Source organism: Perna viridis, chromosome 13 (assembly GCF_037379345.1).
Source record: "Perna viridis isolate PV_CMFRI_1.1 ecotype Kerala chromosome 13, ASM3737934v1, whole genome shotgun sequence".
NCBI classification, from domain to species: domain Eukaryota; kingdom Metazoa; phylum Mollusca; class Bivalvia; order Mytilida; family Mytilidae; genus Perna; species Perna viridis.
The window spans coordinates 28,175,461-28,192,877 of NC_142457.1; the positions used below are offsets into that span (position 1 = coordinate 28,175,461).

Here is a 17,417-nt window from a genome sequence, read left to right on the forward strand (position 1 = left end):
ACACATATAACCAAATGGAAACAAGCTTGAAAGCGTACGTAGGCATAGCAATTGTTATATTAAAACCTAAATTCATGCGGTAAATACTCGAGCGTATATCATACAATCGTCAAAACTGTCGATGGAATATCGTAAAAGGATACAGGAAATTGGAAAAAATGAAAATAATATTACATTATGTCAATGTCACAAAGAAACTAAAGTAAAGATTACCGATAACATACATCTCTATTTAGTCAATAATGTGTAGTTGATTATGAGTTGACCCGGAACATACTGGTAACAAACTGGAAGGTTATGATCAATCGCTTGATTTTATTCAATCAATGTAGCCAACCTTATACTTTTGTTCGAAAAGAAAATAATAATGAATGAAAATGACAATTTTTCACCGAAGCTTACGATACATATTTAAGGGGTATTTATTTAAATTTAACGGTAAAGTTATATTTAAATTCGGGGTTCCAATCCATTTATTTTACTATGTGTTTACCAATCTTATTTGATGAAACAGTAATGGTCACCTTTTCATTAATAAATAGTTTTATCTATTTGTAATCTTAAGAAAAGTAAAACCTAAAATGACGATGCTATAAACACTTCTAAAATATAAAATGTTAAATTCATACCAAATGTATGAATAAAAACACTTGTAGGCCCAATTAATACATTTGTCTATATGATTATTTCCTCAACAATATTTGTATTAATTTTAAATTTGTTAAAGTTGCATTAGTTGCCAAATTTGTTCAGTTCTGATTCTACTGAATTTTGCTGATTCAATGTAATAAGTTTGTAGTAATGCAATTGAAGCAATAAATGCCGATAATACCTACAAAAACAACGTTTTTTTAATCAAAGAAAATCGATAGCTCTGAACTAATTATTTTTCGCCATTACTTCGTAAGATTGCCGACAGGACAATCACCTGGTAAAATAACAAAAAAAAAAAAAAAAAACAATAACGGATACACAGGTAAGCACATGTCTTGTTTACATTTCATTTCATCTATTAATTGATTAGTTTTCAAATAAATAATGACAATTACTGACCATGTTTGTGTCACATTATATCACAATACTTAAACTACAAAAAGATCCTTGCTTTATATTCGAACCCTTTTTCTTTTACGGCTTGGGTTCGTCGGTCTTCCTTGCCGTTGATTAACCACTTTCACTTGCAATCAGATTTAAAAAAAAAAAAATCGACCCCTGTAGCATCTGCGCGAATTACGGTCTCAGAAGTTACATGCATATTGATTTATCTAGGTCGATTTTTTCTTGCAAAACAACAAATGTATCGACACCTATTTCATGCATTTTATTTGTGAATATCAAATAAAATTATGCAGGGAAACTATATAATTTAGTATACATAATTCAAAGTTAAGGCATATTTTAACAGAAACAAAAAAAAAAAAAAAAAATACGAAAATGATAGCTATAGCAGCTTTTAGCTTAATTTATATAAGTTTTGTCTGTCTTTAGGATAGATGATAGTCAGATTGAATACGAAGGGTTTAAAGAATCAAAGTTACCACCTGCTGAGAAGATTCTAAAAGTCATCTTTGCCATATTCTTATTTGTCACCGTATTAGGAAGTGGATGGGTATCCCGAATTTCTTTGCATATATTGGTTTGGCATATTCAGCCACCAAATAATTCGACAAATACCTTGAATAAACTTGGTGGGTTACTAGTTGAAGACTGTAATTCACATATCACTGCTGGTCAAAGTAACTTAAATATGTTCGTTGCAAATGACTGGGCATGTTTAAACACTACTTTTACTGATTTACAATGTCAAATCAATACTCCCATGTTAAAATGTTTTGACTCAAGATCGTACATAGATGAGACTTGGATCTGGGCAACCTTTCTTGTTGTCATCGCACCTTATATCCTCACATTCTTCTCAACTTTATTTAGAGTAATCTTCAAATCGAACCGTCAATTGAAATTGGCAGTGTTTGTACCGGTAAGTAGAAGACTATTGAAAGACAAGAAAAATACTTTTGAAATTTTGTTTTTTCTCCTTTTATAAGCATGTTCATATTTAGCTAATGTAAATTAAAAAAAAACAAATATTGCTCAAATAATTTTGATTATGGGGAATTCAATACACAAATCACACACACGTTTGCCTTGGCAATTAACAAATACATATTAATTCATTGCAGATGCACCGGTTGGTTTTGCCCCTTCAATATTTTCAAGTCAAATTATAGCCCTCAGTTTTATTCATGAACATAATTTAATGTGTGATATTTATGTGTCCTGCTATTCAAACTAAATAAGGACATATTTAATACTGTCTGCTTTAAATGTGAATATTTTCTCAGGCTACTATTTGTGCTAGTTTTTGGTTCAAGCAATTAAAACTGGATGTGAAGTTCAATTTTACACGTCTTAACAGCGTTTAGAATGCTAACAATAGCTTTGTCCATATGTGCTATGTTCGCAGATTTTCGTGACAACAAATGTAATGAAGTTACACGTAATCCAAGACTGAATGTCCACGTGAACAAAATTTATCTACTGGAGCTATGTATTATTGAACACGAACAGAACAGTTCTTTTAGATAACACAATACATATTTTTTATAACAACTCCCTCAATGTGTGTTTAAAGTAGAATTCAAAATGCAATCACAACATCTATAATGAAAAAAAAACAAAGAAAGTTACATAATGAACAAATAACTGCAAGAGCTTTCGATGTTCATTAACTGTTCATTAACTGTTTGAATAGTCAAGGGGTTGTACATGCTCACAGTGAACAATGTAAATTTATGTATTATTTGACTGAACGTATATATTTGTAGACCGTTCATTTTACCCATTGATTTCCAGGTTTTAATTATCGAGACGTTTCATTCGATTGGTCTTTCAATACTTACGTTTGTTATTTTACCGACGATGGATGCTGTCTCTGCTTCTGTTGTTTATATGGCTGTTATCATATTCCCACCGATTTGTGACATTATTGACAAAACAGTAAGTGCAAAAAGTAGACATTTGCCCAAATTCTTACTCTGTAACGAGGATTCAACACCATCGTTAGCATATCCATTTCTGGGTTTCCTATTACAGCTTGCTGGAACTGCCGTTATAGCATTACATCTCGAAACCCCATGGTTAATAGCGTTGTTCATAGTTGGAGCCACATTAACATCAATTAAGTATTGGGAAAATTATGTCTCCTTTGGCAGTGAAGAGAGTAAATTAGTTAGAAGACTTAAAAGAGAACTCCAGTTAGGTCGAACCAAAGTGTCATGTTTGACAAGTCTTTGGAAGATTATCATTACTTTTCTAGCAGTGATTACTATATTCACGAGTAGGTCAATAAATTCTTCAGACGGATTCAAGTCTTTATTTAATAATGGAATGTCGAAAATTAAGTCTCTTTTTGGAGACACAAATCTAGGATGCAATGACCTTTGCAACGGTAGTGCACCTTTTTTATTGGCTGTTGTAAATATAACATGTAGCTATGTATGCTATAAAGCATCAAAAAGCGTGTGTGTTATTTTCTGTCAAAGATTTGGATTTAGTTTACCAATGTTGCTTCTTCCACTGGCTACTACAGGAACTCTGGTTGGTATAATGCACAAGCCATCGATACTCCGGTTAGAATCGTGTGACTTCTTCTTTTCTGATTGGTGCATACGTGATGGTAATGATTTAGTTACACAGAACACTTATATATTTATAGCGTTCTTCTTACTCTATATTTCCATCATTTTGATTACAAGACATGTATGGGCAGTAAATGGTTACAGACACGGAGAAACAACCAGGTGAGAATAACAAAATTACATATAATTACTAGTTGCAACACAATGTAATAGGCATACATGTACACATGAATCAAGTTTTACACACGTATCTTATTTTTTTAAGATATAACTGAAGAAATCAAGTTAACAGGTAAAACTTAACATTGTTTGCGATGTCACAACGGCACGAGTTCGAGTCCCGCAGAGGGAACAACCAAAAATTTGGATCGCAAATTTGACAGTTCTAACATCGTTGGTAATTTTGCAGATCCTTCTATAAGTTTACGTTATCTTTCCTGTATCAATTTGATCCGATGGAGCAGTGTAGCAAATGGAGTCATCACATTCTGAGACGTTGTATATAGATATATATATACATATATATGTCGCAAGAAATATGTTTTTTGCAGGATTGTAAAATGTTAAATAATATGTTAATGTAACATTCAGTGTTCAAAGGAAATGAACTATATGCATATTTATACGTATGAGATTTGTTATCCCTTCGGATATTTTACCGATCTGTTATATATGTTTCTTTAACGAAACATAACTATTTTTAATATCATCCTATTAATTAACACTTATGTTGTAACGAGCATTTACATAAATCTTTTTTTTTTTCAGGATTTTCGTTTCTTCATTTTTCTGCGGAGTATTTTTGGACCTATCCCTTTTACAAAACCGACGACGAGTGGATCTGGAATACGACACCATAAATATTAAGGTAAAAATATAAAACATGTATAACATCCGATGATTTCACTTTTAACTGCTTATACACTACTAATCGAGATTTCTGCCGAGTACAAATATTTACAGAACTTGCAGCAATTTAAACTACACCGAGAAAATAGACACACCACAAATTACATGAAAGAACATGGGAAGCAATTCTTTGCATTTCTTTAATTTGAAACTGATTAAATATTCCGCGTTATTACAGCTCTTGAACGGTATAGACTACCTATTTAACCTATATACCTGCCCTAGTCTCCATTGTGAATTGTCCATTACCCGTAGAAAATTCCCTTTTCCCCATAGAATCATCATTGTATTTGTTTTATCAACTATTTAAGTTTTCTAGTTGAATTTTATATCTCTAAATTCGTCAACATTTCAACTGTTCTAACTTATTTAAAAATTTTTCATAAGAATAGATACTTTAAAATATACTTTCACCATCCTCCATACACTAATTCAACTTACCCACCCCATTCTCCCGTCTCCCCATTCACAATCTTCATGTACCATAAAAATGTACTAGAGTTTGCTTTGAAGCTTTTTTTCACATAATTCATTAAGTACTATGTTACGTATCAAGTTGAGTAAGTTTGAATGACGCGATTTGTTTCTTATAACTAATTATCGCTGAAATAAACGTTATTGTTTCTGAGTTAAATACACGTCCACTTATTCATGTTTCAACCAATTGTGACGATCGATTTAAACACAGTTACCATAACTTGATATAGGCAAAAGGGGATGGAGGATCTTGCGAGAGAAACTGCAGTGGAAAAAAACGAAAGACATTGTATGCATGTTGTGCCACGATGTGGCATGAAACAGCAAATGAAATGACACAACTTCTCAAGTCAATATTCAGGTAACACACTTTTGAAATAATGTTTAAAGCAAGTCTTAACCAAGTCAGTTTAAAATCACATGAAAAGGAATCGCATGTAATTGTGTTAAAGAAGCTGATGATGAATCAAGAATCCTCTAAAAATGATGCCATTTTTTAATTGATAAATGTCAAATATTTCAACACAAGTGCTACAATACAAATGCACATGTGTCGCTGTAGCCTTGACCTGGTTTTCATTCAGCAAGATATATATGATAATCCTTGTATATACAACATTGTTTGTCTGCAACTTATAACAACTTTTAACCTTTTGCAATCGAATACTTCAATATATATATTTTTTGTAATTTTTTTCTAATGCAGAGGTGCTTGTATATAAAGCATTTTCTGATATTCAAGGCTGATTTCATAATTTATACTTCAATCATCTTTACTGATGTCTTCTATTTTCATTTACTGGTGTATAATTTAGGCTGGATATGAAACAATACACCAACAATCTTAAAGCAGAGGCCACTGGCAAAAGCAGTGACGTAGAGACTTTTGATTTGGAGGGTAATTCTTTTTTTTTAATATAAATGTTCAAATTATAACTTATTATAAAAACTATTTTATCCTAGTTCAGTTTTTATGAAAACATTTTGAGAGTTTTGACGATATTTTTCTCCTTTAAAGGAGATCTTAATGACATAAGGCTTTTGTAAAACGGAATAAACAAAAAGAAAGTCTGTATAAAAAGAGACAATATCAGGGTCAAGATGGGGAAGTTGGAAGCCACTGCAATGGTCCTGGTAAAGGTATTTCCGATAATAAAAATAAATTTGGACGTATTGATACTTTCTAACAAGTTTTATAAAAAATATCTTGAGCGGTCATGATTTGCTTAATTACTACTGCTTGCCATTCCAATTGTTGAAACTGCCTTAGGTACTCAAGTACAAAAAATACTACTTTTATATATTGTAAACTTCGATATGCTGTACACGTTTTTAATTATGATCGTGTATTGATTTTGAATGCACCAAACTTTGAAAAAAATATAATCAATCATACATTTTATCATTTAAGCTCACGTTTTCTTTGACGACGCATTTGATCCGATTCCAGATGGCGAAAAATATCCAGATGTAAATTCATATGTCAAAACTTTTATCGAGGTTATGAATATTGCTGGAAGGTAATTCTATATTTTCACTGGACAACGATAGTTTCTCAGTCTGCTGTTAAGAATCTAAAAGATAAAAAGAATATTATTTGACTCTAGCTTGTTGAGAATTTAATTTTTTAAATCAGCTCTGTCTACTAAATTAATGTAATAGACCCAGGGTAAGGGAGGTAATACAAATTGAAAGAATTTTAGTCCCTATAACGTTTGAAAGACTCCTAATATGCAAGCTTCAAAGTAATGTTGATGTTAATACGAAATAACTCCAAGAAAGGGTTCAACTTCTAGAACAAAGATGCCAGCCCCAGCAACTCTGCTTTTTTGAAGTATATATTTAATGTTTCTAGTGGGTGCATTGAGAAATATATTTTTATAAGCTGGGATAACGTTTGAAAAGATGCATTCTACTGCAAGCCAAGATTCTTATAGATGAAATATCCAAATTTAAATATGAAAATAATCTCTGCCAAAAGACTAGACGGCTACCCATTAACCTTGCCAGTTTTATAACTCCCTAACATTTACGAGTAAATAAAATATATTTCTATATAATACCTTATCATATTTTAAGCATTCTGTTTAATTCTGTTGCTTTGTTCCGCATATGACTCTATCCAGCATTGAACTAAGTTTAGCATATAAGTTTGTCCCTTCATGCAGAAGTATTAATATTTGCGTGACATTAATTTGCCACAATAGTTGACTTAATCTCTGCCTGGCAATTCTCTTTCATCAATATGTCATCATAGTTTAATATTCGGTAACCTTATTGAATATTAACATGATTTTAGTCATAATGATTAATTATTAAAACAATATTTCAATACCTTACCCTACAATCATTAAAACATTAAAAACACTACACCGTGAACTTTTCTGAAAATGTGTTTATTGATTTGCACATGAATAGTCCCTATAATATACATTTTGTACGAAAATTGAGTTATGGACTTTCTCACAGAGTTGAGGTTTTTATATGAACAAATAGCTAAAAATTACCCCCTTTTTGTAACTTTGGTAAATAAAAAGTCTTGTATTTTTTTTACAAAATGGAAAAAATAAAATTTCATGTTAAATCTGAAATATCAATCCATTTAAAGTGAATTTTATTTCATATTTAATATGCAGTTGTTCTTTTAAATATATTGTCAAAAAGTCCCTAAAATACAAGATGTAGTTCAGTTTGGCCAATGATTCAGAATTTTGAAAATAGCAGTAGTTTAGTCTTCATTATTCAAATTTCCCACGGTTAATTTCCTTTAAAATTTGCTAATTGATGCCCACAGTTAGTGTGATATCATGAACAAATTCAAAGAAAATTGAATTATGGAAAAATTAATTTTGGGGGTACCCAAGGTCTACTACCTTAGGTTATTCACGTTGCATAAGATAAGATTCCTTCGTTAAGACGTGTCTTAGACGTTTGAAGTATTCACAGAGCACTTCTTTCCATTATCATATTCAATATAGCATAGCGAATTCAATTGTGTCCCTGTATATTTGACTACCCGATTATTTCATCACATTTATTTTAACCCCTCATGGGATTTTGATACAACTGCAAAGGTATTATATAAAGATATGCATAGAGCGAGATGATACAACGCAATGTTTATATTCAAGAAATTAATACTTTGCAATTCTTTGCGCGAATCCTACTAAATCGCTCAGTGTATTTATATGAATTCTGACGCATAGGAGGGATATGCCTTATATGTACAATTCAATGAGGACATTTTTTCGAATTCAAAGTAACACGAACTTATGAATTTTACATGTACAATATTTACAACAACAAGACTTAATGAACAGTAAAATATATTGTAATGAAATATAAACAGGAGAACAATGCATCATCTGTAGATCTGCATGAAGAATAATATTAGCAGATCACTCAAATGGAGATGTTAAATGACAGGGGTTTAACATGTATAATCTTCAACTTCTGAAAGGATACTGGTGAAATTTTGAAAGATAGTTAAGATGATATGAGCTAATGTGCGTGACGGAATATTCTTTTTCAATAGCTTCTCATGCAAAATATTTTTTCGTCGGGTATAACGTAAGTAGTACACTTCTCGGAAAAGCGAAAAGGATGGTGATTTTCTCTATAAAAAACAAATAGAGGATGAGGATTAAATTCCGATAGAACTTTTATTGAAGATTAAATTCTGGTATATACGTGATAAGAATAAATTCCTATTTCACATTTAAACAATGGCTTGACATTTGGATTTGCATGCACTAGAACCGTTCAAAGTTATTGGTGAAACAAATCTCTTGCGAAATCCTGGGAACAGTATTTAAAACGGTTCGAGTATTACGCAAAAGCAACCGGAGTGTCTAAAGATGAACAGAAAAGAGCTGTTACTACATATAGCTGGACATGAAGTACAAGACATTTTCGAAACATTTACCGATCCGGGAACTAAATATGATCAAGCTGTTACGGCACTGAACAATTATCATGAACCAAAGAAACATATACAGTTTGAGAGACATATGTTCAGGAAAGCTAAGCAACACGACATAGAAACAATAGATGATTTTATTGTGAGAATTTCAAAACTCTGTATCGTTGGTGACTTTAGGCCAGACCAACGTGAAGATATGATTCGAGACCCAATTGTTGATGGGTGTAAATCAACCGAATTAAGAAAGAAGCTTCTAGCAGCGCAAGATCTAACGTTAGAAAAAGTTCAGAGACTTTACAGAACATTTGAATTAGCTGTAACACACTCCGAGAAGATGGAAAATAGCAACAAAGCCGAGCCGTGTATAGAAGATCCAGAAATAAACAACATCAGACAAAAACCGAAGCAATTCAAACAATTCAAGAGATTGCAGAATATCTCGAAATATTACATGTCGTAAATGTGGAAAAAATCTGACATTTTGCAAAACTGTGCAAGACAAAATCAACAAAAAATGTTCATGCGATCAAGGACGAAGAATTTGAAATATTTACATTGAATGGAAAAAACAATGCTGTCGTTCCGGTTTCTATTTAAGGTAAAGTTGTCGATTTTCTCATTGATTCCGGGGCTTCTATCAACGTAATAGACAGACAAAAAACATTTGAAAAGTTAAAGGTACCAAAATCTCAGAAGTGTGCAGTCAATGTATTTCCGTACGGTAGCAAAACACCTTTAGAAATGTTTGGCAAGATTAAATTGAGCATGACATTCAAAGATAACAGGCCTGATGTAGAATTTCACATAATTAACGGAGATGGAAGGCTGTTAATTGGCTATAAAACTGTTACTGGTTTAGGATTGCTCCACATCGAAATGTTAAATAGTGTCAACAACCTTTCTAACTCCAACACAGACACGATAATCAGTTCATTTGAAGACAGATTCGTAGGTCTTGGTAAACTTAAAGACTTCAAATTGAAATTGCACATAGACAAATCAATAAAACCTGTTGCTCAGTCAGTACGAAAAATTCCGTTTAAAATGAGAAAACAAGTAGAAATAAAAATAAAAGAACTGGAGAATTCCGACGTTATAGAGAAAGTCAGTCGTCCGACTCCATGGGTTTCAGGCTTGGTAGTAGTGCCTAAGAAAAACAATGAAGTCCGTCTGTGCGTAGACATGCGACAAGCAAACGTAGCTGTTCAGAGAGAACGTTTTCCGATTCCAAATTTAGAGGATGTTCTGCAACAAATGAATGGATCTGCGATATTTTCTCGACTAGATCTAAACCAATCTTTTCATCAGATAGAATCAGAAGAATAGCGTTATATCAACACATTCGTATGTCCCAAAGGCCTGTACAGATACAAGAGACTAATGTTTGGAATTAAGTCCACACCCGCGTTACACCAACGTGTTATTGAGCAGACAATACAAGACATACCAGGTTGTAAAAATATTGCCGACGATATAATTATCTATGCGCAAAACCAAGAGGAACATGATAAAACACTTCGTGCATTGCTTACCCGACTCCGTGAAAAGAATCTAACCTTGAACCGAGGCAAATGCGAGTTCAACAAAACACAATTGAACTTCATGAGACATTTATTATCAAAGGATGGTGTCCAACCTGATACAAACAAGATCGAAGCAGTGCGTAATTTCGAGATGCCAACGACACCAGCAAGTGTCAAATTTTTCTTGGGATTAGTTAATTTTTGTGCTAAACATATTCCAAATTTCGCAACTATTGCAGAACCGCTTCGCAAGTTGACAAGAAAAGAAGTTGAATGGCACTGGACTGCCGAACAACAAACAGCATTTGAAACACTAAAACAATTACTTACAAGTGCCGAAGTAATGGCATACTACAACCAAAATGCCGAAACAAGTATCATCGTGGATGCGTCTCGTTTTGGTATAGGATCATTCTTAACACAAAAACAAACCAATAGTGACTATAGGCCAGTGGCCTACCCAAGTCGAACATTAAGCCCGGTCGAAAGAAGGTATTCACAAACAGAGCGTGAGGCTCTAGGAGTTTACTGGGGAATCTGTCGTTTCAATATGTATTTGTATGGAATGGATTTTACCGTATTTACTGACCACAAACATTTAAAACGAATTTTTACCGCAGCACATAAAGCGCCGCCACGCATTAAAAATGGGTTCTAAACCTAAAAAATCACAGGTTCACAGTGAAATACCGACCTGGATATTTAAATGCGGCTGATATATTGTCACGTTAGCCAATGGAAAGCAGTGTAGGAGATGATAGTGATGAAACAGAAAATTATCTTAATTATATTGCAGTCAGTGTATGTCCGAAAACGATGACTTTGAAAGAAATTGAAAATGCATCCGCACGAGACAAAACAATGAATCAAATTCGAAATTGTGTCTAAACAAGGACAGATGAAGCCATTTTATCTTGAAAGAACTCTATAATCCTCAAAGTGGTAAAAATAGTGATCCCAAGTAATCAGCGAAAACACGTTCTTAGTCTTGCTCACGAATCGCATCAGGGAGTAGTTAAAACAAAGCAGTTACTACGTGAAAAAGTTTGGTGGCCATATATTGACTCCGATGTAGAATCATGCAAAATTGCCATGCTTGCCAATTAGTATCAAATACGCCTCGACCGCCAACTGTTACAATGACAGAGTTACCTGACGGTCTTTGGGAAAAATTAGTTATCGATTTAAGCGGTCCGTATTCAAACAACGAATATCTGTAAGTAGTAATCGATTACTATTCGAGATTTCCCGAGGTTGACATTATCAAGTCGACTTCGAGTGCTACAATCATTAACAAATTGCGCCGAATGTTTTCAGTCCATGGATTATGTTTCTGATAATGGCAGTCAATTCGTGTCGGACGAATTTAAAGCGTTTCTTAATGAACGAGATGCTAAAAAGAAAGCTCCCGGGAAACACTGTGCCGATAAGACAAAAGCAAAGAACTACCAGATATTTCTTGAAGAACAAAATGTAATTCTTACAAAGAGAGGTGGAGATAAACTTTCGGCAATGTATGAACATAAAGTATACATAGTTGTAAAGCAAAGTGGAACAAGTGTCCATGTGAGGTCAGATAACGGTCAAACTTTCTATAGAAACGTCTTGCATCTCAGACCGCATTACGGACAATTTACAAATAGACAAAATCGGGACGGCTATTCCGTTAATGATCGAACACGAAGAGATAAGAAGAAACCTCGACGATTTAATGACTTCGTTTCGCTTAATACACATTTATGTCTAAGTCTGTATTATGTATCTTTAGTTATAGATTAACTTTGTAAATACAACACAAACTAGTTTCAAAACTCTTTTTTTTAGCTTTGTTCATCAGCGACAAATTATATTGAGTGACGGAGACATGTACAGAACTCCATACGGGGCTCGCATCACGTGGAAGCTCCCGGGAGGCAATCTTCTGTGTGTTCATCTTAAAAATAAAAACAAAATACGTCATAAGAAACGTTGGAGTCAGGTAATTTAGCATGAACATCAAAATAAACAAATACATTAAAGTTTTATTTTTTAGTACTTATACTATGTTTAGTGCATTAGACTTACTTCATAGATTTCTGTTTGTACTTAACTAATGGAAATCTCGAAAAATCGTTATGGTCACATTATTAGGGCAAACACAGAATTAATTTCGAATTGCGATAAATACCCCTGATTTTTGAATTTATTACTTAACTTCAATGAAAATTGAAGGAGATTTCAAGACTAGATATAATACTCTTTTTGGGAATAGAGCAATGGTTGTACATCTCACGCATTTCTATTGTATGCTATATAAGGTTATGTTAATTTTAAACAGAAAGCAATAAAAAGGATCATTATAGATAATGTATGAACATTTTTGTCTAAAGTACTATACTTTTTGTATAAACAAACACCTGTCATCAAACCAATCATACGGGTGTCCTAGATTGTTGCAATACAGCAATAACACTTTAGCATGTAAATGAATCCCGTGTACGGAATATAGTCCACTCTGGGAATTTATTTTGGATGACCATAACTACAATAGGAATTATGTAATTTATATTTTAGGTTATGTATATGTTTTACATCTTGAAGTGGAAGTTATGGAAACAATATGGCGAATCTGGCATTCAGGAAGCAGCTGAAAACACGTATCTTTTGGCGTTGGATGGAGATGTTGACTTTGAACCAGAGGCCGTTCTCAGCTTAATGAGACGAATGAATAAATCCCGAATCGTTGGAGCTGCATGTGGAAGAATTCATCCAATTGGTTCCGGTAAATCCAGTGATAACACTGTTTAAAATTTACAATACATAAAATTAGCATTTTTTGTATTTAAGAAGCACTGGGTCGATACCGCTGCTGGTGGACCTGAAGTCACCAACCCAGTAGTCAGACTTGTCTGAGGCCGAATTATTTCGTATTCTATCTATATTTTTTATGAAATCTTGCAGTATTCTAAATTTAAAAATACCTAAACCACTGAGGCTTCATTCTTTGCATTGCATATGATAGAACATCACTAGAAAATTGCAAAACATTGATTCCATGTTAAAATTAAATGATTGTAACATAACTAGTGCTACTTTAAACAATAAAAACAAAATATGAAATGTTATAAATTATACAGGACCAATGGTTTGGTATCAACAATTTGAATATGCCGTCAGTCATTGGTTACAGAAAGCTACGGAACATGTGATTGGCTGCGTATTGTGTAGTCCTGGATGTTTCAGTTTGTTCCGTGGATCAGCCATACTAAACCATAAAGTGTTACAAACGTATACAACTGTAGCCACGGAAGCTCAACATTTTGTTCAGTACGACCAAGGTGAAATGTTAATTGATGTGTATGGGAAAGTGCATGTTAAAGTTGCATTACTATTTCTAAATTATTTCTAAGTTTCGAAATTGGTACTTTGTACTTTGTATACGTAATAAATAGCTCTTTTGAAGACTCTAAAATTCAACAAACCCTTTGTCTTGAGACTTCTATTTGGTTTCCCGCACGTATGGTATTTAAACACACGCAAAACGGTCAGCAAACGGACAATAATCGATGCACGAACGCACAATTGGAAAAGTTAGACGTTTTAGAAGTAGTGTATTGTGTATTCATTAAAAAAATATGTATATCAGTGTCTTTTTAACACAGGTGAAGATAGATGGTTATGCACGTTACTTCTAAAGCAAGGATGGAAGGTTGAGTACTGTGCAGAATCAGACGCGTACACTTTTGCTCCGGAAGGATTTTACGAGTTCTTCAATCAGAGACGTAGATGGACTCCTTCAACCATGGCAAATATCCTCGACCTTATCGTTGATTGGAAAAATGTGACAAAAAACAACGAAAATATTTCTTTCCCCTACATTGTATATCAAGTGTTTTTATTCGTATCAACCTTGATCACTCCAGGGACGATTTTTATGTTAATACTTGGTGCTATAATAATAGGATTTGAGGTTATTCCTCCTTGGGTGGCATTGATCCTTAACCTCATCCCCGTTGGAGTGTTTCTCCTGATGACATTATATGCATCTACCCAGCGTCAGGTACACAAAATTGGGTATATAGGTCAAATTAAAACATATTGTTTAAAAAAGATTAGAAACGCAAAATTGCATCGATTACATCAAATCTGTTTTTGAAAGAGTAATTAAGGGAACCAAAGTTATAGCGGTAATCAAAAGAATGTAATCCAGGGACAAAGACCAGACATGGAAAACAGACATTCACAACAAAGAACATAAAGTAACTAAAATGATACATACAAAGTAACAAAAGTAAATGAGCAACTCGGACCAGGTACACCGGTAGGGTAAGCGTCCTCTGCTTTTCTAGAAACACCCGCCGAGCTGCTCATAAAAAGTCAAGTCCGGGGTAGACAAACGAGGAAAGGAAAATACAGTAGAAATACAGTAGAAGAATAACATGTTTAAATTGATTTGTTCACTCTAAAAGGCAAATTTGGACAACCAAAGTTAAATAATTATTTCAAACAGTTACATAAATTGGAAAGTTATACAACAAAATAACACAAGTTTCTACCAGATAGTAAGCATGCACCAGGATATCATTTATGATCACATCTTCTCAATCGTTTATTTGTAAGAGGACGAATGTGCTAGGAGTTCATGTACCTTATTACAACATGTTATTTTGTGTTAAATCTATAAATATGAATGACATCACAAATCAGTGAACATAAAGTTTAATTTGACTTTTTATAGTTTCACTCACTGTTTGACTAGATAAAACAATATAGATAAGTTAAGAAATATATGTTACTAAAATGTTTTTACAGCTTTATTATATTTTCAGCTTCAATATGCCGCCATTCTGTCGTCGATTTACGTCATAGTTATGGTTGTTGTGTTGATTGGTGTAGTCAAGGATGCCGTGTCGGAAGGTTTATGTTCTATGACATCTATCTTTCTGATATTTGTCGCTGGTGTCTTTGTTATAGCGGCCTTAGTACATCCCAAAGTATGCATAATACAAATGTGTAAAACATGCTAAAAATAAGAAAGTATTTCAGTTGTGACCACTCACTAGCGTGCTGGAATGTCTTTGTGTTTTTTCCAATCCATTTAATCCGAGCATTGTGCATAAACGTCATGAATTATTTTGTTTTACCCATTATGTTGTCATTCGTTTGTCCGTTTCATTTATAGAAAAAATTGGTTAAGGTACACTTTGGCGAAATGGGCCCCCGTTTTCCGTGAAATTTGATGTTTAAATCAGATCAGAGCATTGACTGGCTGAACAAAAGTATCAAAATAGCTGGGTTTACCAGGGGATGAATTATGTTCTTTGTTTGTGTCATTTAACCAATTTATGTTTATAAAAAAATACTCAAGGGTTGTTTATATACAGACTCTGATAAATACCTAAAACATTATTATACTTGACACGTAAGTTGTTTTATGTATGTAAGTTCACCAAAATGTTTCACGTATACCTAGAAATCATCTATGTTTTAAGGACTTTATCCTTGAAATATCTTATTTTTTTCAGGAAATATTATGCATAATGCCTGGCCTATTGTACTTCCTCGCCATTCCTTCAATGTCTATGTTAATGTTCTTATATTCCATTGGGAATCTGCATAACGTGTCATGGGGAACAAGGGAGACAAAACAGGCATCATCTGAACCAAAATCTAAAGAGAAGAAACATGTTCCTGAGAAAGAAGAAAAAGGATATTTTTGCACGTTTGGAAGCTTTCTTGGGTAGGTTGTCTTTCAAGGTGTTTGAACAAATTATGGTTATGATTAATCAATTACAATTTATAGCGAGCCCCGCGAAGCAGTTTGAGCTCTACGGTAATTACATATACTACTTAATTTTTCTGAAGGTTTCTTAAGGTTATCCGATGTACTAACGAAAAAAAGTCTTTGAAGTAATAAAACAGTCACGGTCCTTACGGAAAAGATTCATCGCTTCCTTAAATCAAACAAATAAACATATATAGGTTAAGATTACGTTTCAGTAAAAATAAATTCATCCTTTCTGATAGTTTCGATTTTTTTCTTCATTTTGTTTTTTTTTCTTATTAGAAGGAGTGGATATTGTATTTTTACAAAGTTCGGGAAAGACGTGGATGTACGTACTTGTATCTCCACTTTTCCATTCTTGCTGTTGTCAAGAACCTTACACGCAATGGACAAAAATGTAACCCCATTTGTAATATCCAAATTCCTTTATTATTTTTACTAGTCACGCACAGACGGTACATTTATGGTAAAGCTCATGATGTTCGCTGATTTAGGCAATGCCTACTCAATTAATCGACGTTTTACATATGCACCCGACTGTTCTGAGTATATAGGAATTAAGAGTTTGGTGATACATCCATTCAATGAATTGAAACATCTCTTGGTATTAATCTTTTACAGCTTTTTAGGATAATATAAATATTTCCAATTCTCTATTCGCAGAAGACAACCTCATAAATCAACATATTATCACATTATTAACATAAATTTCATATTTTTATACCGATTTGTCAGCCTCATAATTTACAATTTCTATCTAATAATCCATTATGGCTCCGCCGCATTCTTCATGCAATTTATATGGGGAAAGTTAACCGCATATATCAAGCATAGCATTAAGCGTTAGATAATTGAAACTCTTCGCACAATTGCTCCTGCGTGTATTGAAAAAAGCGAAGAACTGCACACCTTGTTATTGAATACTATGACACCATGTTCTTCACCTTTAAAGGGTTTGTATGCTTTTCTTTGACAGATGCATATTCTGTCCTACTAATACGTACAGCAAAGACGATTTTCTCTATAAAAATATGATGAATCAAGTACAATATATGGGGAAGAAAGGAGCAGATGACAATGGTAAATGAAATTCGATAAATCAGGCAAATTTGACAAATAAATTGACGGTTATTATTCGAACAACCTGACTGCATAGGAACACATTCATAATATCCGTCTAACTT

General features: G+C 33.3%; 1 protein-coding gene across 2 annotated transcripts in view; it reads left to right on the plus strand.

Annotated features, from left to right (window-relative positions):
• LOC148600209 (chitin synthase chs-2-like) overlaps positions 1 to 17,417 on the plus strand; it is a 31,945-nt gene that overhangs the window by 11,809 nt on the left and 2,719 nt on the right. For both annotated transcript variants that reach the window (XM_088557384.1, XM_088557383.1), the window contains exons 4-16: positions 1,489 to 1,978; positions 2,854 to 3,800; positions 4,407 to 4,506; positions 5,255 to 5,385; positions 5,840 to 5,922; positions 6,436 to 6,544; positions 12,294 to 12,447; positions 13,023 to 13,230; positions 13,586 to 13,786; positions 14,111 to 14,508; positions 15,278 to 15,442; positions 15,974 to 16,188; positions 17,210 to 17,313. In XM_088557384.1, coding sequence (XP_088413510.1) covers positions 1,489 to 1,978; positions 2,854 to 3,800; positions 4,407 to 4,506; positions 5,255 to 5,385; positions 5,840 to 5,922; positions 6,436 to 6,544; positions 12,294 to 12,447; positions 13,023 to 13,230; positions 13,586 to 13,786; positions 14,111 to 14,508; positions 15,278 to 15,442; positions 15,974 to 16,188; positions 17,210 to 17,313 — 3,305 coding nt within the window. The remainder of the gene's footprint in view (positions 1 to 1,488; positions 1,979 to 2,853; positions 3,801 to 4,406; positions 4,507 to 5,254; positions 5,386 to 5,839; positions 5,923 to 6,435; positions 6,545 to 12,293; positions 12,448 to 13,022; positions 13,231 to 13,585; positions 13,787 to 14,110; positions 14,509 to 15,277; positions 15,443 to 15,973; positions 16,189 to 17,209; positions 17,314 to 17,417) is intronic.